The sequence below is a fragment of the Gallinula chloropus genome, assembly GCF_964237585.1.
Source record: "Gallinula chloropus genome assembly, chromosome: 19".
NCBI classification, from domain to species: Eukaryota; Metazoa; Chordata; class Aves; order Gruiformes; family Rallidae; genus Gallinula; species Gallinula chloropus.
Window position 1 is genome coordinate 7,037,026 of NC_140104.1, and position 26,709 is coordinate 7,063,734.

General features: G+C 52.4%; 1 protein-coding gene across 1 annotated transcript in view; it reads right to left on the bottom strand.

The window, feature by feature from the left end:
• Positions 1-12,463: 12,463 nt before the first annotated feature.
• The window catches only part of CASTOR2 (cytosolic arginine sensor for mTORC1 subunit 2), a 114,756-nt gene continuing 100,510 nt past the window's right edge, over positions 12,464-26,709 (bottom strand). The window contains exons 3-9 of the mRNA XM_084273004.1: positions 22,292-22,485; positions 21,398-21,530; positions 19,329-19,452; positions 18,669-18,779; positions 17,310-17,392; positions 15,808-15,902; positions 12,464-13,012 (exon numbers count right to left, since the gene is read on the bottom strand). Of these exons, the coding sequence (XP_084129130.1) occupies positions 12,947-13,012; positions 15,808-15,902; positions 17,310-17,392; positions 18,669-18,779; positions 19,329-19,452; positions 21,398-21,530; positions 22,292-22,485 (806 nt within the window). The 3' untranslated portion in view covers positions 12,464-12,946. The remainder of the gene's footprint in view (positions 13,013-15,807; positions 15,903-17,309; positions 17,393-18,668; positions 18,780-19,328; positions 19,453-21,397; positions 21,531-22,291; positions 22,486-26,709) is intronic.

Consider the following 26,709-nt stretch of genomic DNA (forward strand, 5'->3'; position numbering starts at 1 on the left):
CACCGGGCAAGTAGCACCATTTCCTGCTGTGTGGGATACTTCTGCTCTAAATTACTTTGGGGAACATCCAGGCTAGTGTGTTTTTAATAAAGTGATCAGCTTGACTTCACTCATGGGCTGCTCTGTCTGTGTTCTGTGCTTGAGCGTTTCGGTTCACAGTGATGTGAACCCTGCCTGGTACCCCTGGAGGCACCCAGGGCACATACCTCCTCCTGGGGCAGCACCTCCTGCACCCTGTGGGTCCAGCCCAGCTCCAGGTCATGTCCAACAGCAAGTTACAAATCAGGGAACACAGAGACAGGGCACGAGCTCCAAACTTGGAAGTTGGTGTGTGTGTGTGTGGGGGGGTCGATATAAGAAAATCCCAGCATGCAGATGGAAAAGCCCATGATTTGCTGCACTGCTGTAGATGTGCTCTTCCCTGGACTGCTCTGTGGGCAGGAAATAACCAAGACAAATGTTGTATTTAAGAAGAAATGGCTCAGAAAATAGAATAAATACACTCTTCTGCCCTGTTACCCCTCAAAGCCACAGCCTGAGAGGCAGGCACAGTGCCAAGAGCCTGCTTGGTGTAACGACCTCCTGTCATTCCAGGTACGTGTGGGACGGCAGCTCTGCGCTCTTGTCCTTCAAAGCAGCAAATTAGCCAGCTCCAAAATATACCTGCATCCCTAAATATACCTGGGGGGGGTGGGCAGGCCAGGAACACAGGGGGAGCAGCTCAAATTAGAACTAAAATAACCTCCTTGATTTCGCATTGATTAGCAAGAGTAATTCACCCTCCAAACAGCACGGTGCTCGTGGGTTTGGCTTAAAAATAACCTTCAGGACACGTCCAGCTCCAGGCACCCAGTGTCAGAGCAGGGCTGGGGGTGCTGCTGGGGTGCAGGGGTGAGAGATTCAGACCCAAATGCCCCATCCACAGTCTGCCATGCCAGGGGGTGCTGCCAGCAAATCCCTGCAGGAGATCTGGCCTTGCCAAGGTTCCCAAAACCCCTGGGGTGCCCCACAAGCCCCCAGCACAGCCAGGCTGGGCTTGTCTCGCAGCGACCTGCCTGATGGGGAGTGAAGCACATAGAATCATAGAATGTTCTGGGTTGGAAGGGACCCCAAGGATCACAGAGCTCCAACCCCCTGCCACAGGCAGGGACACCAACCTCCAGGCCTGGAGCTACACAAGGTTGCCCAGGGCCCCATCCAACCTGGCCTTGAACACCCCCAGGGATGGGGCATCCACCCCCTCTCTGGGCAGCCTGTTCCAGCCCCTCACCACTCTCTCTGGAAAGAACTTCCCCCTAATATCTAATCACATGATGGGCTGTAAAACAAAGATTATTTTAGGTGTCTGCTACATTACAGCAAAGTCTTTTCTCCACAGGCTCCTTTGAAAACAAATGACTCAGCGTGCTAATAATGAGCCTGAAGCATTCCAACTTCTCCTGAAATAATATTACTTCCTCATGATTCATCAGAATCTATTTTTGTAACACTTTTTGGGCAAGGGGCTGCAGCCCCCAGCCCTGCCTGCACAGGGCTGTGTGCCTGGGCAAGGAAAGGAAGACAAATGGCAAGGAAAGAAAGAAAAACACTAGTGCTGGAAGGTTCTCACAGTGTGGGGGTGCTTAGGGCCAGTTTAGCAGCCTAAATCCCATGCATTTACCCCAAGATGCTGGCTGGTTTTTGCAGGTAGATGTGCTGAGAGTGGATGGCAGTGGGAGTGGTTTGGTTTGTGCCTTTTTTTAATGGATGAAACCTGTGAGGCGATGCTCTGCATGGAGGCTGCGTTCCAGATCAGCAATCCCACACTAAATCCTTACCCCAGTGCTCTTACACCTTACCAGAAGAGTCAAAAATGGGTTATACTGCCTTAAAAAGAAGTTACTTTTCTTGACCACAGTGTATGTAGCTGAGCTGCTTTCCCTGTAAACATCCATTATAAATGCTTATGGCTGTGATGGGGGATGGTGAGTATAATTTCATGGGTGGTTTGTTGGGGGTTTTTTTTGCACCCTTCAGCTCCTCCTTGCCCAGAGGCACATGGCCATGGCCCTGTGCAAATGTGAGATGCTGCCCTAAAATCACCCAGGAGGGGATGGCACTTCTCCCTGCGCCCCTTTGGGGTGCAGGGCTGGGGTGATGCCCCACTGGAGTCTCTGCTGGGACTCCCCAGGCTCCTGGGAAGCAAAGAGTTAAGGCTGCAGCCTTGTGCTATCCCACCGACTTCTTTAAGGGAGTGGGATGGGGTGGGCTTGGTGGCACCCAGAGAGGAGGAGATGGGGGTGGGTACCATCCCTGGGGGGTGAAATACCCCCAGCAACAGGTTCCCCTGTGAGCAGGAGGTGGGCGAGACTCAGGGGACAGACGGGTGTACACAGGGTGCTGCTGGAGTCAGGACCTGCTGGCCACAGGTGGGACAGACAGGACAGCTCTGTCTGGCAGCCAGTGCCAGGCACTGATTTATTGTCAGTTGCATCGGTACAAAAGCAGACAGCCTGTGGTTCACTTTTTATTCTTTTCCATTTTAATTAACACTTTACAAAGTACAAAATATACTGTCATTTCTTTTGGAACATTAGGGTTTTCTTCTCTTTTCTGTGGTTTTGTTGGTTTTTTGTTTCCCCCTCCATACAGTACATGAATCTCAGCTTTTCAGCAGAAGACCAGCAAAGGCAAGAAGCGTGTGCACTCGCTGGGAAAGCAAAGCAGCCGCTTCTTAGTAGCTCCACACTGGGTGCAATCCTCAGCTGCTGTACCCCTCCCTCTGCCCCCAAGTTCCCCCCTTGAAAGCCAGAGAGGCTTTTGGGCACCCCAAGCCTTGTGCCTTGAGCTCTCACACCCTGCTGCCCACCGAACACAGCCAGCACAGCCATGTGAGCACCCTTACCAGGGCTGCAGCCTGGAGCAGGGGCAACCTCAAGGCTGGTAAGTAAAAGGGTGGTGGTGGGAAGCTTGTTGTGGTGGGGTTTTTTGCCCCCCCAAAGGAAAGGCTCTTGTGAGGTTTCTCAGAGGTGACTGGGCAGGTCAGGGTGCCCAGGGCTGCCCACATCCCCAGCCTGACTTCAGCCAGTTTGATGGGTGTCTGAGGCCAGAAGTGCTCTTTCACTCAGAGAAAATGATACATAACTAACTTTAAGAAGGTCCTAAAGATTGGGTTCCTCCCTGGGCTGCCCAGCAGGGCTGTTCAATGCAGAGGGGACTGGCATGACAGACCCTGGTCCAAACACTGTGCCAGGAGCCTCTCTGCTCCTTGGGCACTTCTAGAAATTCAGGTCAGTGTGACAGCCAGCCTGGCCACCTTGGAAAATCTGGGCTCCCTCTTAACACCAAACTGAGGGGAGAAGGAGAAATGCTTTGTCTTGTTCAGGCCAGTTGGGACAGGAACGAAGGGGTGATGCACTGTGGCTGGGGAAGGGCTGCCCCACGTCCACCCAGCTCTGCATGTGCCCAGTGTGGCAGCGCTGTGGTGTAACCAGCCCCACAACCCCCAGGGCCACAGCTCGCTGCCAGTGAGCCCTGAGGCACCATCTGTCCCTACTTGCTGATGAGGATGGTGAGGGCCCCTCTGTGCTCTCCCACATTAACCCTCCTGGGTGCCCTTCAGTGCCCAAAGAGCGGGAGACACCCGTGCAGCCAGCACGGTGCTGCGGGGCTGCAGCTGGACGCGGTTGCAAGGGGGATGCTGAGGAACCAGAGGTTGTTCCCTGGGCACTGAGGTCACCCCAGCTCCCAGCAGCACCAGGACCTGCTGGCACAGCTGGTGGTGGGATGGGGTGAGCGTGTTCACCAAACAGAGGTCAGCACGTCCCTGGTGTTAGTGAGAATGAGGGGAGAGCAGGTGAGCTGGGGAGGTGATGGAGGGAAGGAGGGAGCGAGGGAAGGAGGGAGGGAGGGAGGGAGGGAGGGAGGGAGACAGGCTGACTGAGAGCAGCCTCAGCCAGGTCCTGCTGGGAGTCGCTGCCCAGCAGCTACTGCCTCCCCTCTGGGGTGAGCAGGGTGAGCATCCCCTCGCTGCCTCTGCCATCCCTGCCTGTACCAGCACTCCAGTCCCCTGCCTGAGGGGCACCAACATGCTCCTCTGGGCTATCATTGCCATTCACAAAGGCAGGAAGACCCAGAGGAAGGAAGAACAGAGTCAGTGGGCAGGGGCTGGCAGGAGAGAGAGAGAGCACAATTCATTTCTTAATTCTGTGATGAACCCATACTAAGGATGAGGATGTTGAGCTAAAGCAGACAGCAGCTCTTCCCAGAGCTCAGAGGAAAAGCTGGGGGCTCCTACTACTGCCCCAACCTCCTGCCCCAGCACGGTCCCATGGGCTCCCTCAGCCCTCCAACACACACACCATGAGAGAACACATGGAGGTTTGCTCCCAGGCAGGAGACTGTCAAAATGCCATGATTTCTTCGAGAACACCACTGGTTAAATAGGCTGCAGGTGAACAGGGTGGCTGGCTGGAGAACCCTGAGCACCCCGTCCCTCCGCACTGAGCTGCAGTGGGGAGGGTCCCTGCACAGGCGGGTTGCTTGGAGCCAGCACTGCCATAGGAAGGGTGCAGTTCCCACCCCTGCAGCAGCAGAGCCAGCTCTTGAGGCAATTTCTGTGACCTCAGAAATTCCCATGTCACAAGGCTGGCCTCAGAAATGCTGAGGGGGAACAAGAACAAGAGGCTGTGGGGTTTTTCCCCTTCGCCCTATGCACACGTCCCCCATCCCTTCCTGCAGCACCCCAATAGCAAATGCTCTTCTCACCCCCTCCAAAACCCAACAGGACACATCTCACGTGTGTTTCAGCAGCCAAATGGGGCTGAACCCCGTTCTAGGGGCATCAGTGCTCACAGCAGCTGTGCCAGCAAGCAGGATGCTTCCAGCAGCATTCCCACAAGGGAGGGGCAGCGGGTACCTAGAAAACTTTTATCAAGTTACACAAGAGCTGGTGGGACTCCTGTGGGCCAAAGATTATGACTCGAATTGCAGAGAGCTGGTTTCAAACTCTTGAGACACTGAGATGGCAGCAGAAAGCTGGGGGGGGGGAGGTGTGTGGGGGGCACAGCTGACCCCAAACTGCAGTCAGGCTCCAGCAGCATCTGTCCAAACACACCGTGCAGGACAGATACTGCCACAGTGTGTGTGTGGGTAAAGCAACCAGCCCCCAAAATGAGGATGAAAAGAGCCCTTTTTTTTTTTTGTCATCATCCTTTAGGGTTGAGGAGCTCCCCCAAAATCACAGGGTCTGCCCAGAGAGGGATGCTCAGCAGCTGATCACTTCTCCTGTGGTACAGGCAGCAGAGTTAAGCTGGGGAGGAGCGAAGTGCTCCTGCTCCACTATCGGGAATGCTTCCAAAATTCAATCCTGCCAGATCCCTGCTGGGCAACTCTCTGACCCAAAACCCACAGAATTCTGCAGAAAGCTAAAAAAAGGCTGGAAACAAAAAACCCCAGGGGAGCCCAGGGAATTAATGGGCTGCTTTGGAACCGCCTCAGCACTCACGCAGCCCCAAGTGGGGCCGAGCTGTGCTGGTCGTGGTTGTGCTTCAGCTGGGGCAGGAGATGGGTGGGTGGGTGAGGAGGGTGGGTGCTGACCCCTCACCAATTCCCTGTGCCTCAATCCTTGGGGCACCCAGCCAGGGTGAGCTGCCTGGGGTTTGTGTTCCTGCTTGGTCAGGCCATCACCAAACCTGGGCCAGGGAGTGGCAGCTTCCAGGAGGGAACTGCAGAGCAGGGAAAAGCTGCTGCTTGTAACCTGCAGTGACAGGGAAAGGGTCAGTCTGAGGCTCCTGTACACAAACAATGTTCCCAGTCTGAAGGAGAACTGGCTGGTGCTGGCTAGAGAGACCCAGGAAAGGGCTGTCATCTTGGCCCTGCGTGCTCCAGAGAGGTGTTTGCACATTCACACCCTAAAAACTACACCACACTGTTTGGTACACACAGCACTCCTGTCCCTGCTTAAGCAGGTCTGTGCATTGCACCACGCTCAGCACAGCTACTGCTGCTACAGCCGGGACTCCAGCTCGGCCTCCGAGGCGTCCCGTGCTGCGGGGCCTGGTCCTGTCCCTCGCCTGGAGCTGGTGCAGGCTGAGCTGGGCTGTGAGGGGTTGAATGAAGGAGGGGCTGAGGCTGCAGAGCAGCTCAGGATTCACAGTCGGGGTGTCCTGGGAAGGTGCCGCAGCCCTTGCTGGGGGATGCGCGGGGCGGTTCTGTACCACCTTGGTGCTGCTGGGATGCCCGAGGGATATCGCTGCCCCCGACACCACAGCCCATGCAGGGTATGGACAGACAGATGGATGTGCTTGTGGGGGAGGAAGGCCAATCTGCACATCTCAGCCCATGCAAACACCCCCCAGCACGAGCTATGAGCTGGAAATACTGTTTGGCAAAGGATTACTGGGCTTTACTCTGGAGGGTGATACAAGTTTAATCCAATCCAATGGCTGCAGGCAGGACCGGGACAGGTAAGTGAGACGCCTTAAGCTGCTTATGGGAGATGTTCTCAACAGTCAGAGGAACAGAGGGAAAGGAAATCCTCCTCAGAAAGTGCTTGCTTGTCCCTCACTGAGTGCTGCGGTCAGACACCTTCGCTCGGGAGCCAGCAGCTGGTGCTCAGGCTTGGGCTGAAGGAAGCATTTTCCTCCATCACCATCAGCAAAATATTAAACATCCAGTGCCAAGACAGGGACATTTGCCCTTGCTGAGCACTGACGCTGTCACAGGGACAGGAGCTCTGGGTCAGATGGGGAAAAGAAGAATGAAAATGCTTCTGTGTTCACAAGGATGAGCAAAGCCCCATCCAGCTGCTCCAGTAAAGAAAACCAGTGTCCCATGGCATCGCTGGGTGCTCCAGCCACCCCTGCCACCCCAGCTTTCCACCCCTGCTCACTGCCAGGGACCACAGAGCTTTCCTGCTGTGCCAGGACACAGGTGGGTGTCAGCCCATGGGAACAGAGCAGCACTCTTACTGCAGGGAGGTTCCCCCTCTGTAACAGAAGGTAATTCAAGCACTGTACAGCAAGCAGTAAGAAAAGATGGGAAAAGGCTCCTTTTAGTGCCAGACTGATCAAACAGATGCAGTTCAGCCTTTCATGTCTCAAAGAGCATCCCAACCATCACAGCAGGTCACAGTCACGCTGTTAAACCCCGGTCCAGCTGCCACAACAGGTCCCCATGCAGGACAGGCAGTGGGAGATCTCACGCCTGGGGGTGGCAAATCCAGCCCCCACAAACACATCGCTCACACCTGTGCAGTCTCTGAGCAGAGCCGCTTTCTGCCTCACTGCTCAGGGGTCTGCAGGCTGTTGAGAGCATCAAGAGCATCAGCAAAACAAGGGTACTCACAGAGCTAAGCTGGAGCCTGAGCGACCTCCTCTGCTCCATGCACCCCACGTTGCACCTCTGTGTTTCCCACCCAGCCTCTGCAGGATAAAAACTTCACACTTCAGAAAAATTAAACCTGTTGGATGTTTTTCTTGGCTAAGGCTATCATGACCTTCCAGGAACATGGTCCAGTAAGTGCCAGTCCTGAAAACCCCCATGCCTGCTCTGCACGCCTCAGTGCCATCTGCAAGCTCACAAGCAGTCTGACACCAACGAGCTTTTTGGTGGAGACAGGAGTTGATTCCTCTCTGACCAGATTCCCTGCCTGTGCCCCGGGAATGGGAAACACCAAGCTTGGAGATAAAAATACATTTGGAAGCAGCAGCATGATGTTTGTATGATGAATGCTCTTTGTAAATGGCATCACCATCAGCTCAGTCTCAATACCAATGTCACCCGCTGTGCAGGTGCCACAATCTCTCTGCACCCTGGCTCAACCCAAATACCTCCATTAAGGGCCCCCATTGCAAGAGAGATTATTGCACACCACTTAAAACACAGTATTGCTGAACCCCTGACAACTGCAAACCAACCTGACTTCATGTCTGACAAGAACCAGGCAGCGGTGCAGACGTGTGTGAAAACCAGCAACCCGAAAGAGCCCCAAGGTCGGCGGTGAGGCAGCAGGTGCTGTGTGTGGGGAAGGGCAGCTGCAAGAGCAACGGGATGGTCTGGGGAAAACCCTTTTCCCACCTGGATGCCAAACAACAGCTCTCCCAGCCAGCAGGAAACACTGATGATGAGATGCAAAGCCCACCTGCTTCCAGCGACGGAGTTCAAACAGCCTCTCTGGCTTGTAACAGGCAGACCGTCCAACGCTTCCAGCTGTTCAAGAACACCCCACCGATCTGAGCTCCTCACAGGCCAAGCAGTGTGAGTTTCCCAGTAACACCAGCCCTCTTTCTCAGCCATGGGATGCCCTCCAGCCACCGAGCCTCCAGCAGCCACACTACTGAACCACGTGCCGGCACCAAGCGGTGTGCAGGTGCGCTGGGGGAGGCCTCGATGAGCGGGCTCTGCAAGAAACGTGAGGACAAGCCCAGGTCAGCATGCAGACCTCATGCACAGAAGCTTTGGGAGGTGCTCCATGGCTGGTGGTCCTGTATGGTGGACCCGTGGCCTCCACTGGGGAAGGACAGCTGGTGCGGCACTGGGAACTGGAAGCCCCATGGCAAACCACCCAGCCAAGGACTGGGCAGGTACTTTGCTGACGAACCGTCCCTACAGGTGGGCTGAAGCAGCTAGGGCAGCAACTAAAATATATCTGTATCAATACAAAGGAGCAATTTTCTTACAGTGTCTGTGCTTGAGGCACCAAACTGAAGAGGAACAGGGTGTTTCAGGCAGGAACACCTGATGGCAGTGCAGAGGAGCCACAGCTTCGCTCCACGTCGGCGTCGCTGCTGCTCTTCACTTAAAACACCCTGAGAAATCCCAGGAGTGTGACTAAGAATTCATATTGCCTATATACTTGAATTAAAAATATATGGTGAATAAATGTGTGTATAGAGCACTTACTACACATCTACACGCACACGGAGAGCGTGTGCTGGGGTATACACACATCGACTCACACAGTATGTATTAACCTCTATTGCTCAAGTATATGTGTTATGTACAGGGTACAGACACAACCCACAGGTACCCAGAGAGGTGCACAACAGACACACTCAGCATTCCTCCACAAACACAGTACAGCTACACCCACACACGCACAGCGGGAAGGGATTTGCAGCCAAGGTCTGATCTGGGCTGGGGGGGTGTGTGGGGAAAATGAAGGACCAGATAGCAACAGACAGACAGGAGGTGGGTGGACAGTGCTCAGGGAGCAAAGGCCTCCAAGGAACAAGGAGGGTGCAGGGTGTGGGGGTCACTGTGGTCTCCTTCCCTGCCTGGCTGCCTCGCTGGAAATGCTTCTTGCATTTTGACATTTGGTGAATTTTTGGGCAATGAGAGGGACTGGGGAGCAGGGAGCATTAAGGGCATCCCTGATGTGGGAGCCACGGCTGGCTGAAAGGCCCGAGAGCTGAGCAGGGATGCTTGGGGCAGTGCTGGGTGGCTGGCACATAGCCCGGACTTCCAGCGATGCAGATGCCCAGCTGAAGAGCATCCCACTAAGACCTGTCCCTCCTTTTATCCACACCACGCTACCCAGCACACTGCCAGGGATGCTCAGAGAAGTTTTTATCACAAGGGATTAAAAAATCCCCACAAGATCCACTAATATTTCCCCACCCCAGAGGCCAAGTGCCCAGACAGCAGGAGCTCTGGAGCAGCTTTAAAAGCTTTGGGATCCTTAAGCACTGTGGTGTTACATTATATTATTACTATTAATTATTTTACCAAAGCCCCTACAGACCTCTCCCTGCCTTACTCAGCGATGGTCTCACAACCACCTCACATTTGGACCCATCCTGACTGTGCCCTTCCCCAGGACTCTGGTTTGAGGCTCAACCAATTCTATCTGAATTTGGAGGCTCTCAGATCCCACCAACAAAGGGATGTGGGGAACACTAAAGGGAAAAGCATCGAATCACCCCAGGGGGTCTGAAACAATCTCCTTGGTTCTCAGGAGGAAACAAGAGGGGGAATAAACAGGTGAAGCCAAGGTCGATGGCAGAGGCAGAGAGTCCCTCAATGGCACCTTTCACCCTGGGCATCTTTCAGGCTAATTTCTTGTGTCGGGACATCAACCTGCTTTGTGAAACCCCCAGACACACTGAAGGCTTCTACAGATCTCACAAACTTAAAGCAGACTCCCACAGGAAAAAAACGTGGAAAACTTAAAGTAAAAAAAAGCCTGAGTGCAAAGTTTTCAGAAAAACAACCCACCAACTTGTTCTCTTTCCTGCTTTCTCTTAAGGCTCAGTAAAGTTGTTGCTTGTTTCAAGTAATTCCTCCCTGTACACATCACGGTCCTTAGAGAGCAGCAGCAGCACGTGCAGAGGGCACCGTTTGTCATGCTTTGGGAAGCAGCTAAATAATCACCTTCCAACAGCTGACAAAACCTGGAGCACAGAGACAACCCTGTCCCGGTGACACCGTACACGCACGCGGGGAAAGCTCCAGCTCACCCCGTCAGACAGGAACTCCTCATCTCAACACCAAGGAGCTGGTGTCCCCATCCGAAGAATCACAGAATCACAGGGCTTGGAAGGGACCTTGAGAGCTCATGGGGTCCAACCCCCCTGCCAAAGCAGCTCCCCAGCTCATATTGCACAGGAATCTCTCCAGAGATGGAGACTCCACACCCCCTGGGCAGCCTGTCCCAGGGCTCCCTCACCCTCACTGGGGAAAAGTTCTTCCCCATGTTGGTGTGGAACTTCCTGTGCTCCAACTTGCAGCCATTGCCCCTTGTCCTGTCCCCACAGACACTGAGAAGGGGCTGGCCACACTCCTATGAACACCCCGATCTCCATCCCAAGGAAAAACCCTTCACTCATTTACATGGTGAGAGAAGCTACCGGTGGCACCGCCACGCCCCTCGGCTCAGCTCGCTGCCAGCCACGCTGGGCAGACCCAGGTGGAACATCTCTGAGTGCCTCCTCCTTAAATATCACAGCACCGAGCCGGCGCTCACATCCTTACAGCAGGCAGCAGGACACCAAGGTGTCATTCCAAGCAAGATCCAGAGATATGCAGAGTGTCACACCTGGGAGAGACCCTGCCTCCAGCAACCTGGAGTGCACGTAGGGTATCATGGGGCAGTTCCAAAGCCTGTGTTGAGGAACTGCAACACATCAGGGAAGCATTAAACATGTGGCCTATTGTATCTCAGGGGCTACAATGGAAAGGTACCCACAGTGGTTCCTGTGGGTGCCCTGACTCCAGCTGCCACACAACACCCCAGTGAACATAACCCAGGAAGATTTGAACCTCAAACTCTGAGTCCAGCAGCTCCAGAAGCCACCAGCGTTAAGCTCAGCCCTGCAGTGCTGTGACCTGACCTGTGAGCCATAAGCCAGCACTAAGCTCACATCCCCTGTGCTGTGGTCCAGCCCTGCCCACGGCACCACCTCGGGTCCTTGCTGACCCCGGCTCAAACCGGCCCGGCTCTCAAGCAAGGCTGGAAAGCTCCTGTTTCAACTCTATGACCTGCAATTTCTTCATATCAAAAACAAAACTGGAAGGAGTCTAGAAAGGCAAGAACCCCCCCAGGCTCCTAATGGTAAAGCAGAGTCCTCTGCAGATGGCTTCTCTGCTCCACCAGCCTTGCTGCAGTCACAGTACCCACGGCCTGGGTGACACTCTGTCTCCTGACACTGGCCACCACCATCTTCTGTGGTGCTGGGGCAGCCGTGGGCATGATTCAGAAGTGGGTGCCACCATGGGCCTTGATGCCCGGCTCTTGCTGGCTTGCAGCTCTGGCTCTAACAGGGGAAAAGCCCCATCATCTTCCCATGCAGGACCAGAAGGAAACGCCTGGGGTTTGAGGCGTTTACAGCCCACTGACCCCAAGGGAAAAGCCCCAGAGATGAGTCCCCAGCAGTGATTTCCACCCTGGTGATGCAGAAGATGAGGAAAAGCTGCAGAAGAGTCCCAGTAGGGCTTGGACACCTCCTTGACCCAGTGGGGACACCCCACTGTGGCCAAGGTGGCCGGAGATGTGTGGGGACCCTGGGCCTTCATGTCCCCTGTATACAAAGGGGATGGGAATAGGCTGTGGGGACAGGAGAAGAGATCCCCCCTCGCTGGCCCTGGGGCACAAGGGCTGGGGGATGGTCCTGACGTGGGGGCAAGGGGCCAGCAGCTGGAGTGGGGGACATGGCAGGAGGACACCGGGGGCAGCAGGAGGGTGACTGGGGAAAACTGAGCTAAACCAGCCAAGTTCCAATGCAGACAGAAGCCTTGGTGTCACCACCGGCCAGGAGGCCGGCCATAGCGACGCTGCCCCTGCCCAGGCTTTCTCAGGACAGCCAGGCTGTGACTGTGAGAACAAAGAGGGGACAGCTCAAACCACTGGGTCTCTCCCCCTTTTCCAACACCAAACAGTGTTGCCAGGAGAAAAAGAACCCAACTCCCATCCCATCTCAACATACGCAACAACGGAGGGTCCTCAAAAACTCGGATGCCAGGAGACAAGCCAGCACTGTGCGACGTCTTTGCTGTTTAATTCCACATTTCACTCTGTGCAGGGTTCTCAGCACTCTCTCTGAGCCCACGGCCCATCCGTCCCAGCCGTGCTGCCACGCTCTCGGCAGAGCGCCCGCGGCCATCCGCGCCGCCGCGCGCCGGGGAGAGACGGGTGTCCCCGGGCAGCTCCTTCCACACCGAGAACACGGGCAGGTTACGCTTCATCTTGGAGCTGAACATCAGGAAACCGTCTGAACTCCCTTTCCTCCTGCCCCTCATTCATAAATTTAATAAAATAACAATAATAATAATAACAATAATAATAATAATTAAAACAAAGGCTTATTGGAGCTGTTTCCGCTCAACTTTCCACAGTCTCTTTTCATGTCACTCTCTGGAATCAGATTTTTTCAAGAAATACTGTGAGAAAAAAAGAATAATAATAATAATTATAATAATAATAATAATTATAATAATAAAAAGCATCTGGAACCAGCTCAGAAGATTTCTAATGCTTTTCAGCTTGACTGACTTGGAGTGCATTGACCACACCGTTTATATTTTCTTCAGGTACCTGCAAGAAAAGAAAAAGAGAGGTCAGGCTCTAGCAAGAGCAGGCAGGGACAAGGGAAGGAAAGGGCTGTTGGGCACTGGAACGGGCTGCCCAGGGGAGTGGTGGAGTCCCCACCCCTGAGGGGATTGAACAGAATGTTAGATGTGGTGCTGAGGGACATGGTTTAGTGGTGGTTGGCAGGTCAGGGTGATGCTTGGACTTGATGAGCTAAAGGGTCCCTTCCAACCAAGACAATTTGATGACTTTATGAGAGGCAGGAGACAAAGGTAGGACAGTCCGAAGGAGACAGGTACTCTGCTGCTGGCCACCTCAAGGGACACCCTTGGGTTCAGGAGTGTCAACCCATGGTGTCCCTAGAAGCAAGCACTGCACGTGAGGTTCTTCTGCATGGTGGGTGCCAGTGGTGAAGTCCTATCTGCCCCTTAGAAAAGATCCCTATCCCAGGGATGGGGCAACCTGTTCACTGGTCAGCCAGAGGGCAGATCAAAGCACCTGCCATGAAGGGAACCATAAAGCTCCAAAATGTGTCCCAGACACAGCTTCAGCCTCATCAGATGCAAACTGCTGGTGAGGAAGAGCAAGAACCCCCTAGCAGGAGGCAATGGGAGCAGAGCACCTGGCAAAGGGACAAGGGACTCTTCTCACTTACTCTCTCTAGAGGGAGCTGGAAACCGCAGCTCTCCAGCCCGAGCATACATCACACAGGAGACACTCCAAGAGACCTGAAGGTTCCCATCTCAGCTCTGCCTCCCAAAGGGATTTCCTCTCAAGCACAGCTCCTGATTTCCAGGGCTAAATTCTACAGCTACCTCACTCCAGGAAGACCCCAGTATTAACACACAGGCCAAATAGAAAATTAAGCAACAAAACCAGCCTTAGGATGCACAGGAGAAAAAAAGGATCAGGTCAAAGGGAAGAACAAGCTTCTATAAAGCACCCTAAAGTGTTGACAAGAAGTACTGAGCAACCTTAGATAAAGAAAGGGAGGATGCAGAGAAAGGATTCAAGATGCACTTAGACCTTGAGAAATGCCACTACAAGTCAAGGTGTCTGGGCAGAAAAGTTAGGGAGAACATGCCTGGGCCCTTGAGCAGCCTGGTCTAATGAGGGTGTCCCTGCCCATGGCAGGGGGTTGGAAGTAGGTGATCTTTAAGGTACATTCCAACCCATATGATTCTATGACTAAAATCTAGGTGAGGGTCTTGGCCAACGAACCCAAGGAGGGCTTGAAATGCACCTTCCACGTGATGGAAGGATTTGACAAGCTAGAATAGCACTGTCCAGATGAAAAGGCTTCTAAAGCCCTATCAAAAGAAAACAGCAAGGAAAACACTAAAATACTGGTCTGAGTAAGGAAGATTTGGGCTTCAGTGCGTGGCCCAAATAATCCCCTGCCAGCTGCCCGGTGCAGAGACCTGCTGGGCTCAGATGAACCAGGATGAGACATTTTTGAAGGTGGAGCTGCCTGCAGAGTGATCACAGTTGTGTGGCACAAGTTTTAAGTGAAATATCTATTTTACCTGGCAGGCCTTAGCTCTCCAGATATTGCTTGCTAACTAGAAGCACTCTGCTCCTCACAGAAAGCATGTGCCCAGGTAGGAATGTGACACAAAGCTAACAGTATTGATTGGAAAATGGTGTTTTATTAGCTTATCTTATCAGCACAGTTAATATTCAAGAAAATAAGACAAACATATATAACACTTTGACCTTTGCTATCTGGAATAATATTTACTTTGACTCTTTACACACGACCCATACGCTGCAAATGGTTCTCACCAACTGTGAAAAGCCAAAGTAAGTAGTTGAAAAAACTCCTGCCTCAAACTCACTGGAGCTTTTACAGGTCAGAAGTAGGGCTTGAGCAGTGATTTACAGGGATGACACAGGGAAGTGGAATGAAATAAAGGGCACAGACAGTAAAGAAACCCAAAAAGCACAAGGCAGTGGAGTTTTGCTAGCTCTCTTAGCATGCAGGCTCCTGACTCCCTCCCTCAGGACCTGGGGAAAGGGCTCCAAGTCCAACGCCATCCTGTCTGTGGCACAGCAACTCTCCCTTTTCAGGGAAATGCCTCAATTTTGAGGGTGCCCTACAGAGAGCCAAGGGAAGAGCAGAGGCAGGCTCTGAAGGGAAGGGAACCCTTCATGGCTGAGAGCCTCCTGCTGATGACCATGCTGCAACTGCTGATGGGCACCCAGAGAACAAACATGGACTGCACTCCTCTGCCTCAAAACCACCTCCCCTTGCTGTTTTACCTTGGCTGTGCCATGAGGACGATGAGGGGGCAGCAGATCTCATTAGGACTCAGGGACAGGTCTCAAAAGGCAAAGGTTAGGGTCATGCAGGGACCAAGAGGTGAAGGCAGGGCTCTGCTGTTGGGATGCTCTCCAAAAAGCTCCCCCCACACAAAGGCACCTCCGCTCCCCAAGCCCCCAGCTGACTACACTGCAGGAAAAGGGAAAGGGCTTGTGGCTGTTTCTAATAAAAGTCAGTGATGCAGTGGAAGAGACAGCTCATGAAGCCTCCACTGCTGTAGGTCTTGAGGGACTAGGAGCAGCCCTTTGCAGGAATGATGCTCCCTAACACAGCTTCGCCATGGGGCAGGGCTGGGCTTGGTGCAGAAGCCTCTGACCCAGGGCAGTGACTGCCAGCAGGCTGGAGAGAAGAATCTGCTTGGCTACATCAGGGCAAAGGCACTCCAGAAAGCTCTCCAGATGAGAAATGATGTTCTCACCTTGAGATTTCTCCCCAGGAAACATCTCCCCTATTCCAAAGAAGTTGTCTTGATACTCACCAATGCGTGATCAAACTTAAAAGTACTGATGTAGTAGGCTGGGATGTCAGCTGCAGCCAAAGGCTCAGAAATCTGAGCGACAATTCCACACTCATCTGTGGGGGAGATAAAAACCCAATCACTGTCTGAGCCAAACCTCCCAGTCTCACAGAACTCAGGGCCTAGGCAGGGAGAAGCCTGTCTTCACAAACTCCAGCCAGAAGGGATCTCTGTGGTAAAAGGTGTCCCCTCCCATGGAATCAGGCCCCTTGGGTCACCACTTTATGTTGCACATTTGATTTCATCACCTTCTTTTTGTCACAGAGAAACAGAGATATCCAAAGGGGGGAAGCTGAATGATTTTCAGAGGTCCAAAGAAAGTCAATTAATGATGCTCAGGAAGGAAGCACCAAACCTCAGCCTCCAGTTTTCTCTTTACCTGTTGCTATTAAGCACTTTGCCCTGTGTCTCAGAGATGAGATGCTGACCTGCAGGTCAGCGTGAGCACGTGGTTCCCACACCACAGATCACCAGAGCCCCTGAGACGGGATTTCACGCCAGTTTAAATGGTTCCTCTGTCCTGTTCAATGCAGATCAATGGCACACTGTTTCCAGATTAAATCTGAGTTTCACTAATCCAAATGGAGCATTTCAAGCTGTAAGCTCACATATTTAAAGATTGCACATTTAGGGGACTGGTGGGTGTCCTGATGTCCCGTTAATGACACATAGACCACGTTGCTTCTCCATATTTTGCCTCTAAGAGAAGGTGCATGAAGGTGTCTTGCTGCTTTTGGTTACCTGGTGCAGAAGTTTTAATTAAATATAAAAATTGGCCAAACACTTTCCAGAAACCTTCTCGAAGCTGCTGTTCTGTAACCATTTCAGAGACCATGGGAAGCAGCCCAGTGGCTTCTGAAGATGAGGGCTCTGCTGCAGTATTCAGATCAGACTCCTAAGAATTACAGGGGATGTAAACCCAAGAACACTTCTACAAGCATGAGGCATTTGCTTTGTGCTACCCATGTCCATTATTCTTTTGAGTAGAGAAAAACCTCTGCAGCACTGGATGTGAAATGGGTCCACGAGCAGGACTCCCACTTGAGCTGCAATAAACTTATACTAGATCTACTAAAGCCACAGAGCTGCCCAAGGAGTGCCCTGGAGTGCAGCACTGCTCTCTGGCCACTCCTGTCCATAATCTACAATGCATTCCCATGCTCTCTTTCCACTTTTCCTTCTTAATCAGAGACCCACCTGGACCCTCCAAAGTCCAGCAGACAAATGCCTTTCAGATGGAGCTGTCAGGCACACAGCTCTTTCAGAAGTATATTTAGCAGCCTGACTTACTAGGTAGGAGTCAGACTCCTCCTCTTGGAAAATCTCAGCTTGCAGAGTCATGTTTAGCTGCTGGCTCTTCAAAAGCCTCAGCGTCAGCCTCAGATGGATTTTTCCATCATCCTTGAAGGCCCTGAGGCAATGGACTATCTGCACACCAACTGATCCCCCAAATGTTCACCTACCAAAGCCAAGAGGCTGCCCACCAATCCGCACCATCTTCCAGAGCTCGCCAGATGCACTTGTAAACAACAAATTATTAGGAAATCTGCAAAAGAAGAGCAACACCAAACGTGGCAATTAAAACCCAGCAGTGTGTCTGATTCTGCCTGCAGGGATGCTGCTGTTCTGGATCCCTGCTCTGCTCCAAGCCAACAACAGCAGTGGCAGCAGCTTGAAGAAACTGGGAGAACTCCAGGTAAGCTGGGCAGATGGACCTGCCCAACCCACTCCATGCCCCCTGGTCAATCAACATCAGATGCTAAAGTGTGCACAGGCACCCAGAGAGGCATCCAGGGCTGCCCCCTCCCCAGAGGTGTTCAAGGCCAGGTTGGATGGGGCTTGAGCCTGGTCTGGTGAGAGATGTCCCTGCCTGTGGCAGAGGGTTGGGACTTGATGATCTTTGAGGTCCCTTCCAGCCCTGACCATTCTGTGAGTCTATCCTGCTTTTCAGTGTGGAAAGACCAGTGGCTGAGAGTGCCCAGAGCCAAGCAGCAGCCACGGAGAAGGAACCGGCCACTCAGCTTCCCTGAGTACCCAGCTGCTGCTCCAACCCTCCAAGCCTCTCCTGAAGGCAGACAGAAATTTACCCCAATTAAGGCTGAAGAAACTTTTGAAAGGGCAATTAATAGTTTGCAAGACAAGTCCCTAGGGCAGGCAGGATCCAAAGCCAAACACCGTGCCGTGTGTCAGATCTACGCACTGCCTCTCAGCGCAGCGTCCTGTCTAACCTCCAGACCTCAGACACTGGTGGGACGTGAGGCTGCAGCAGGGCACACACACACACACAGGCTGGGCTGTGCTCCCTGGCTGACTTTCTCCTTGCCAGGGAAAGGAGTCACGGGCTCCCAGCGGCGCAGGGATGACTCAGTACATTGTCATCACAACCAGACTCCACACCAAGCCCAGCCATGTGTCAAAGCCGAGCAGGAGGACAGCATCACTGATGTCCCCACCCTACTATGGGCCTTTAGCAGTAAAACTTCAACCACATACACAGTTTTTTTTGGCTGTGGCTCTCAGAAGCACACTGCATGAACGATGGAATTGCTTTGCTCCAGCGTCCTTCTTTCCTAGCTGAGGTGACCCTGCATTACACTGGCTTGTGGTGTCACCGAGCACTTGGACAGAGAAGCCCAAAACTCAGGAGCTGGAATGAACATGCTAGATGACACTCACAAGAGCGACAGGGTGCACAGGCACGTGGAACCCACACAGGGAGGCTCCTCAGAATTAACACATAGGAGCTAAAGCTGCTCCTTGCTCCTTAGAACAACCCAGGTGGGTTTTTTGGGGGTCCAAGAGACTCTGAGACCAAAACTTACCTCTGCTGTGTCTGGACATCCATGACCAAGGAGATGTAACCCTCAATGAGAGAAAAGGAGAAAAAGCGAATATGTCCCGAGTCTTCATTGCCCACCACCGAGTCTTTTACTCTGAGGGAACAAAGAGAACAGCATTAACCATGCCTGGAAGAGCAAAGCAAGGCTTTCAAACAAGAAACAGCTATCCAAACCAGGGATGTTCATACTGAGGGCACTGAGCCCTGCCACTTTATACTGCTTTTCATTTCATTTTTTATTTTGCAAGGGAAAAAAACCCAGTCCCCACAAAGGGCTCCCACCCCTGCCCCAAGCCCTCTCACAGGACGCTGTGGGCCCAGAGCTGTGGGCACCAACATGTAGCAGCACAGCCGGCCGTACCCCTCTGGTCCTATGCAGCACAGCACTCACACCATGACTCTCAGCTTAAATCAGAAGAGGCTCAGCTTTCTGAAGCCAACACATGTCTTTGAGCACCCCCAACCTCCTCTTTGGCTTCCACCTGCCAAGACAACCCTACTGAGCCCATGCAACCTCCCTCCCCAAGAGCAGGGCACTGCGGCGGCATGTGGCCACAGCAGCTCCTTGGGCATCCAGGAGGAGCAATGCGAGTTTGTGCCTCTGGATACCTCGCTAGGAGCCTGTCTCCCTGCTGGGACCTACCCATTGGAGTAAAACATCACATCCATTAGGAGTGTAGCAACAGTGGGGAGGGTATCTGGATCCAGGCTGGTGACGCAGAACATGTTACTCGGACTGGAGAGGGGATGAATGACAGGCCTCTGAACTGGAAGAGACACACACAGACACACACAACTATGAAGCCATGTCTGCAGCAGCCTGACATCCCACCACACATGTTATCCATCAGCAGCAGCCGCAGAATAAACCAGACAGTATTTGAAACAAAGTCCCTTGTAAGTTCCTTCCTAAGAAAGTTCCTCCCCAGGGACCTGGGGACAACCCACTCTTGACATGTCCTCCCTGGGGTGAGATCATCCCAAGCACCCTGCACAGGGCACAGGGCAGCTCTCTGCTCACAGGGGCTTTCAGGACATCAGATGCATCCACATGAGACAAGGGGCAAGCTAAAGGAGGTGGCAACACACCTTGCAAAGTTTTGCTCCAGTGTCCCTCTTTTGGAGACTCTTTTTGGTTGTCTCTTTTGGAAAGCTGCATAGGTGAGAGGGACCTGGGGGACAGCAGGATGCCCATGACCAGCAATGTACTCTCATGGCCAAGAAGGCCAATGGCATCCTTGGGGGTATCAGAAGGGGGGTGGTTAGTAGGTCAAGAGAGCTCCTTCTCCCCCTCTGCTCTGGTGAGACCACACCTGGAATGTCTCCAGTTCTGGGCCCCTCAGCTCAAGGAGGACATAGAGCTCCTTGAAAGAGCCCAGCACAGGGCCACCAAGGTGATGGAGGGGAACACCTTCCTTATGGGGACAGGCTGAGGGACCTGGGTCTCTCTAGTCTGGATGCGACTTAGGGGTGACCTTACTAATGTTTATAAATATGTGAAGGGTGAGAGTCAGGAGGCCAGAGCCAGGCTCTTCTCAGTGACAGGACAAGGGGCAACGGGTGCAAGCTGGAGCAAAGGAGGTTCCATGTGAATATAAGGAGAAACTTTTTCCCTGTGAGGGTAATGGAGCCCTGGGACAGGCTGCCCAGAGAGGTTGGGGAGTCTCCTTCTCTGGAGACATTCAAACCCACCTGGATGTGTTCCTGTGTGGTTTAGTCTGTGTGATCCTGCTCTGGCAGGAGGTTGGACTAGCTGATCTGAGGTCCCTTACAACTCCTAACCTTCTGTGATTCTGTGTGACACAAGCTGAAAAGCAGAAATAAACTCAGGCTTCCCCCACCTAAAGGGCAGGGCTACGAAAGGCATTTCTCTGGCTGTGGTTACCAGCAGCTCAAGCTCTTTTCCCTCCTTTCTGGGGGTCTCTTTTGCCATAACATCTACAAACCTGAAGCTCAGATGACCTGCAGCAGCTTGGCAAACTTGTTTGCAGCCAGTAGCTGAGAAGCAGCTGGTATTTAGGCAACTGTAAACACAGCAAGCTGCATTCCTGGGCACAACCAGTGTGCGTTTCACTGTGCCCTTCCTTCACACTTGTGTAACACTCATTTTCCTAAACAAGATGATTTCTAGCTGTCTGGTGAGGAGGCTGAGCAGCACTCCATAATAACTGATCCTGGCTTGCACAAAGTGACACGAGGTGTGGAGGCAAACATATGTACTGAAGTAGCTCCTGTTCCTGACTGCACCCTCTGCCTGATGCTTGTTCCTCCAGACTGGAAACATCCGAGGGCTCTGTACAGCCCTGGGCTGACAGCAGCCTTGATCCTGACTGGTACTGAAGTGTGGAAGTTGAACAGCAGCGTTTGCTGTGCATCAGTCACTGCAACACTTAAACAAGCTTCTATATAAGCCATTTTCCTTTGAACTGCTGAAACTGGAAGTGTGGGCTATTTTTGCAACCAAAATGGACTGCACTTTAACCTTCTGTCCTGCAAAAGGCACGTGTCCCTTGAGATGTGAAACCAGCATTGAAAGGCTCACGTTCAGCAAAGCTCATCAGCATCGCTCAGAAAATTAAGGCAAATTAGGACATGTGCTAAGAGGGTTTATCACCACACAGCATCACCAAGGAGCTGGAGGCAGGCAGGAGGCACACCTCTCACCCCCAGAGCCCCTGTCTCCTGGCAGGCTGAGCCCATGCTGGTCCTTACCCAGTTTTGGTTTGACGAATCCGTTCGTTATGCCGAGGTCGTCGGCAGCCACCGTCTCCCCATTCACCACTCTGAGGATGGTGAACTCAGCAGCCAGCGTGTGCATCACGAAGGGCAGGTCCCGCTCACGTACCTGAAGGACACAACAGGGTGAGCTGGTGATGGTGACTGCCAGAGGTGTGAGGGCTGGAGGGGAGGTACTGTCAGGGCACTGGAGAGCAGACACACCACTGCTGCTGGAGCCAGCAGGCACATAAGGGTAACTGCCATCTGGGTGGGAGTCTAGAGGAGCACAGCTGGTGATAGCGTGGCAGGTGTAAGCAGGATTAAGCACCACAGTGCTTTTAAGAGTGTGGAAAGAGTGCGTAAGCTTCTAAGAGGGAGATGTTACACCTCTTTTCCAGCATCTCCTCCAGAACTCAGCACTGACTGCTCCTCAGCTTTGTTTCCTAAGGTAATAAAGGTTAGGGGGGGGTGTGCATGCACACGTGTGCGAGACAAAAAGACAGTGTGGCTGTCTACAAAACAACTTTGGAGCCTCTTTGCCACCAGTTAACCTGACAGCAGATGTTGTGTTCCTCTAACTCTCAGAAAACCAATGTCTGAGTGATGGTGGAAAACACTGCTAGAGCCACCATTGAGGGAGATCCTCCAGTGTGGGCTCAGAATCTCATCAGACACCACATAACCCATACCAACAAATGCCTCATCCCATGGGAAAGCTCCTGAGATGTCACAGAGCCTAACTACAAGGCACAGAGCTCTGGGGAGGGCAGATTTCAGTAATCCTGCTGCTCCTCAAACCACTAGTTCCCAGAAATGTCATTAAAACCACCCGACTGAACTGTCATCTGGTGGCAGATGACTCTGCCTGGTCCTCTCGTGCCCTCTTACCAGGATGAAGTCCGTCTGATAGGTGGAGAGCATGAACACTGAGATGTTTTGGTCAGCTAGGGGTGCTATTACTGACTTGGCAATTTTGGTCACTCCGATGGGCTGGGAGCCGGAGAAGCCGCCTCCGCCAGACACCACGTTGAGGGCAAGCCATGTCGCATCAGCCACGCTCAGGTGTTCCGAGGAAGGGAGCTCTGCAGAGAGACAGAGGGGGAGGACAGAGGTTTGTTTGAGAGGCTGGGAAGGCCAGGTCCATCACCTGGTCTGCCCATGGTTAGCACAGACCTCGGCGCAAGGAATGAGGTGAGCCCACTTATCCAGGCAAACTCCTGTGCTTCCCACACTGCTTCCCAGGTTGGTACTATGATGATTTTTAGATAGACTGATGGCACCAACTTCCACTGCAGGATTCATACAGATTTCCAAGGACAACCCGAGCCTCAGCCATTCACTCAGATGCCAGTGACCAGCACTGCTGACTTCCCTGGGCAGAAACAGCCCGAGCTCCTGGACTTAACTCAAACCTCCTAGATCGCATAATTTCTCCCTCAAGGTTTTCCGGTCTCCTTTTTCTTTCCTTTTCCTGCTCCAAACCCAAATTTTGTTCTGGACTGGAGATGGAGGTTGACAGAGTGGCTTGGGCACTGGACCAAGACTTGGGAGATGCAGAGTGGTACCCTGTGCATCTGTTGGCTGCTGCCCCCAGTTGTAAAGCGGAAGAGAAGAGCCACACAAGTCTGAAAGTCATGGTGTAACATACACTAGAGGCCATAAGGTGATCCCATAGTAAGATAACAGAAATATTTTTAAAATAATGCTAGTTCTGCTCTATTTGCTTCTAGGCTATTGCCATTAAGTAGTTAAAAATCTGCAGCCAAACCATTTAATACAAATTGAGATCCAGTTCTGGGCTCCTTACCATAAGGACACTGAGGTCCTTGAGTGAGTCCAGAGAAGGGCAATCAGGCTGGGGAAAGGCCTGGAGGGGAAAATCATATGAGGAGTGGCTGAGGGAGCTGGGGATGTTCAGTCTGGAGAAGAGGAAGCTGAGGGGAGACCTTATCACCACCTACAACTACCTGAAGAGAGGTTGTAGAGAGGTAGGGGATGGTCTCTTCAGCCAGGGGACAGGAGACGGGACAAGGGGAAATGGCCCCAAGCAGTGCCAGGGCAGGGTCAGATTAGATGTGAGGGACAAATGTTTTACTGAAAGCATTGTGGGGCTGTGGAACAGGCTGCCCAGGGAGGGGCTGAGTCACCAACCCTGGATGTGGTTAAAAAAAGGTAGATGAGGTACTTAGGGATCTGGTTTAGCATAGAATGGGAATGGTTGGACTTGATGACATTAAAGGTATTTTCCAACCTTGTGATCCTGTAATTAACTGTTTTAAAGAAACCTTAATGCATGAACAGCCCATAAAACCAGATGAGGACTCCAGAATGAACACATAAACTTCTCTAAGAGGCATTGGACTTTGGATTTTGGGTTGGTGAATTACAGAAACAAGCAGCTCGGGTCCAAATTCAGGCTTTGAAATGCATAACCCCAGTTAAATCTGCTTGGCATAAGGAACCTGACCTCACATGCAGATCCATCCAGCAAAGACACAGTGGAGGTCCCAGCAGAAACCTTGCTTAGGTTAGATGCAGCCCAACAGCACGAATCCCAGCAGTGCCGCTCGCGCAGTGAGTGCCCTGGCACCACAGCCCAGGCTTTTCACATCTCCATACCCACGTGCTTCCTTCTCTGCCCACCCACTCCTGGCTTCCTCCACGCACTATCCTTCCCTTCTCCTTCAGCGAGGCCTCTGGGAGCCGTTTCTGTACAGCTCCAGACACCATGTAATAAATTCCTAACCTCACCCCCCTGCACCCCGAGTCCCCAGGCGCCGCTGCTGAGAGACGACGACAGGGCTGAAACCCCAAAATGAACTGAATAACAAACACTGCTCGTTCTGCTCTCCTCAATAACCTCAGTTGTGTGTGTGGCATGAAAATAACCCTGAGCAAACACGCTGCAAACAGTGGGGACACGGAGGGTTCTGCTTCTGCATTTTGATGTTTGGCTGCACAGGGCAATGTTTCTTTTTTACTGAATAATCAGAGCTTACACGGAATGGAAACTAGACACCAGGGAGAGCAGGGAAGTTTGTGCATTAATCAACAGCATGTTACCTCAGAGAGTCCAGTGCAAGTTGCCTGCAGGAAATTATTGCAGCAAAATACCCTTTACTGATCGGACAGCCCCTTGCCATAGAAAAGCACCCCCAAAACAAACCTCACCACATCACCTGGCATGGAGAAGCTAGGGCTCAAAACAAACTGCTGCTGATCTAATAAGCAGCTGACGTCTTTTTTTCCTTTATTCCCACCTCTGCTCCTCGCCTGGGAAATAAATAAGGAGGAGGGGAATTAAAAAAAAAAAAGGAAGGAAAAAAGATGTGTTCCTTCTTTGGACATGTATCTGCTCCCTGGCAGCACGGAGCAGGCAGGCGCAGGCGAGGCCACCTGCACGTCATCGGTATTTACACTGCCATTTCCCACATCCCAGGGCCATTAAAGCAGCCAGGCAACTAAATCACAGAAAGGTCAAGTGACACCTTTCCTCCCTGCAAACTCATCCCCAGAAGGCTCTGGCAGCGCGGCTGCGCAGGATGCTCGGGCAGCTCTGTGTGCTCCAGGGTCCTGTGCTCGCTGACCTGTCCCACCCACACTGGGCACGTCCCAGATGTGCCCAACCCTATTAATGACTCGTTACCAGCAGCAAGAAGTGATCACAACTCATTGGCCTCTCTATAAACGATATTCCTGCTTTAGGTGGGTGACGCCGGCCTGGCCACAGCTCATTACACCCCAATCGATGCTATTTTGGGTCAGGGATGTGAAGGAAGAGGCAGTATTTCATGGTGGATGGAGGCATCATCACATTGGAAGGCCAATGGGATCCAGGGCTCCATCAGCAGAGGGGTGGCAGCAGGGACAGGGAGGGGATTGTCTCTCTCTACTCTGCCCTCCTGAGGCCCCAGCTGGAGTCCTGTGTCCAGAGCTGGGGCCCGAATACAAGAAAGATGTGGGACTGTTGGAGAGGGTTCAGAGGAGCCACGATGATGCTCAGAGGGCTGGAGCAGCTCCCCTGCAAAGACAGGCTGAGGGAGCTGGGCTGGTTCAGCCTGGAGAAGAGAAGGCTGCGGGGGGACCTCATTGCAGCCTGCCAGTCCCTGAAGGGAGCAGAGAAACAGGAGGGGAATCAGCTTGTTCAAAGGGTAGAGAATGGCAGGACAAGGGGGATGGAGTGAAGCTGAAGGAGGGAAGGTTTAGATTAGATATTTGCCCGTTGCTTTTGTAATCACCAGGAAGTGCCGATCCTGTTTGAGTTTATGTGTTTAACAGGGCCTATGAAGTGTGACAGCAGCCACTGCATTTGCTTAAATAACCTGCCTCTCATAATTTAATTAACTTTGCAAAAATTATATGGAAAGTGACTGAAATACTGATTTTGGACACGGTTTCCACCAGGCAGTCAGATGGAAAAGTGCAGCCCAAATTTTAATGAAACAAACCCAGGCCTGAGGCTCAACAGATTCAGCTAAACAGGAGCAAATAAGCCATGTGGGAAGGGGCTTTGCCCAGGAAGCTGTTAGACGCAGTATACCCAAGGAGACCTGAAAACACCGGACCTAAGCGTTAATGCAGACTCAGTGAGGCAAAATAAGGTCATAAATAAAGAGCAAAATGAGGAATTGCCTGTTTCAGCCAACCCACCATCTCTACCACCTCTCCACAGGCGAGCAGAGATCGTGATGCACCAAGCATCCTCCCTCCATCCTCACCCAGTGAGATCCGCACAGAAACCTCTCTGCTGGGCTCTCAAGATGCTACTGGTTTATCAGAGGAAGCTCCTGCTTCCAATCACAGGGAATAGCTCACCTCTGGTTGAGAAGGACCTCTAATGGGTCAGAGACTTGGGCTTTGTTTATTTTAAACCAGGGGTTTTGTTCTGAATCTTCACTGGGGTGCAGCCTTTCAATTTCTGCGGCTTTGCTGGGTACCAACACCAAGCAGACAGAGAAGCTGCATGGGGGACAGATCGTCCAAGGGAGACACTAAACAAATGCCAATCCCTGCTCAAACCAAACGCAACAAACATCTCAAATAAGCTTCAGGGCTTGAATCAAACAGCTTATTCACACCATGGGCGATCTGGAAGGCCAGAGGTCTCATCCAGAGCCTCATTGGACCATTTGGCAGGTATGGTTGAAGCAAAGCAGCTTCTGTGGCACATGTCATCCTGGGACACAAGGTGCTGAGTATCATAGCGGCCATAATTGGCTCTTCAGCTCAAATAATCAATACTGTTTCCAGTGAGGACAACAAATGCTGGATAAAACCCAAATAAAGATTGAATTGCTGCCACCAGA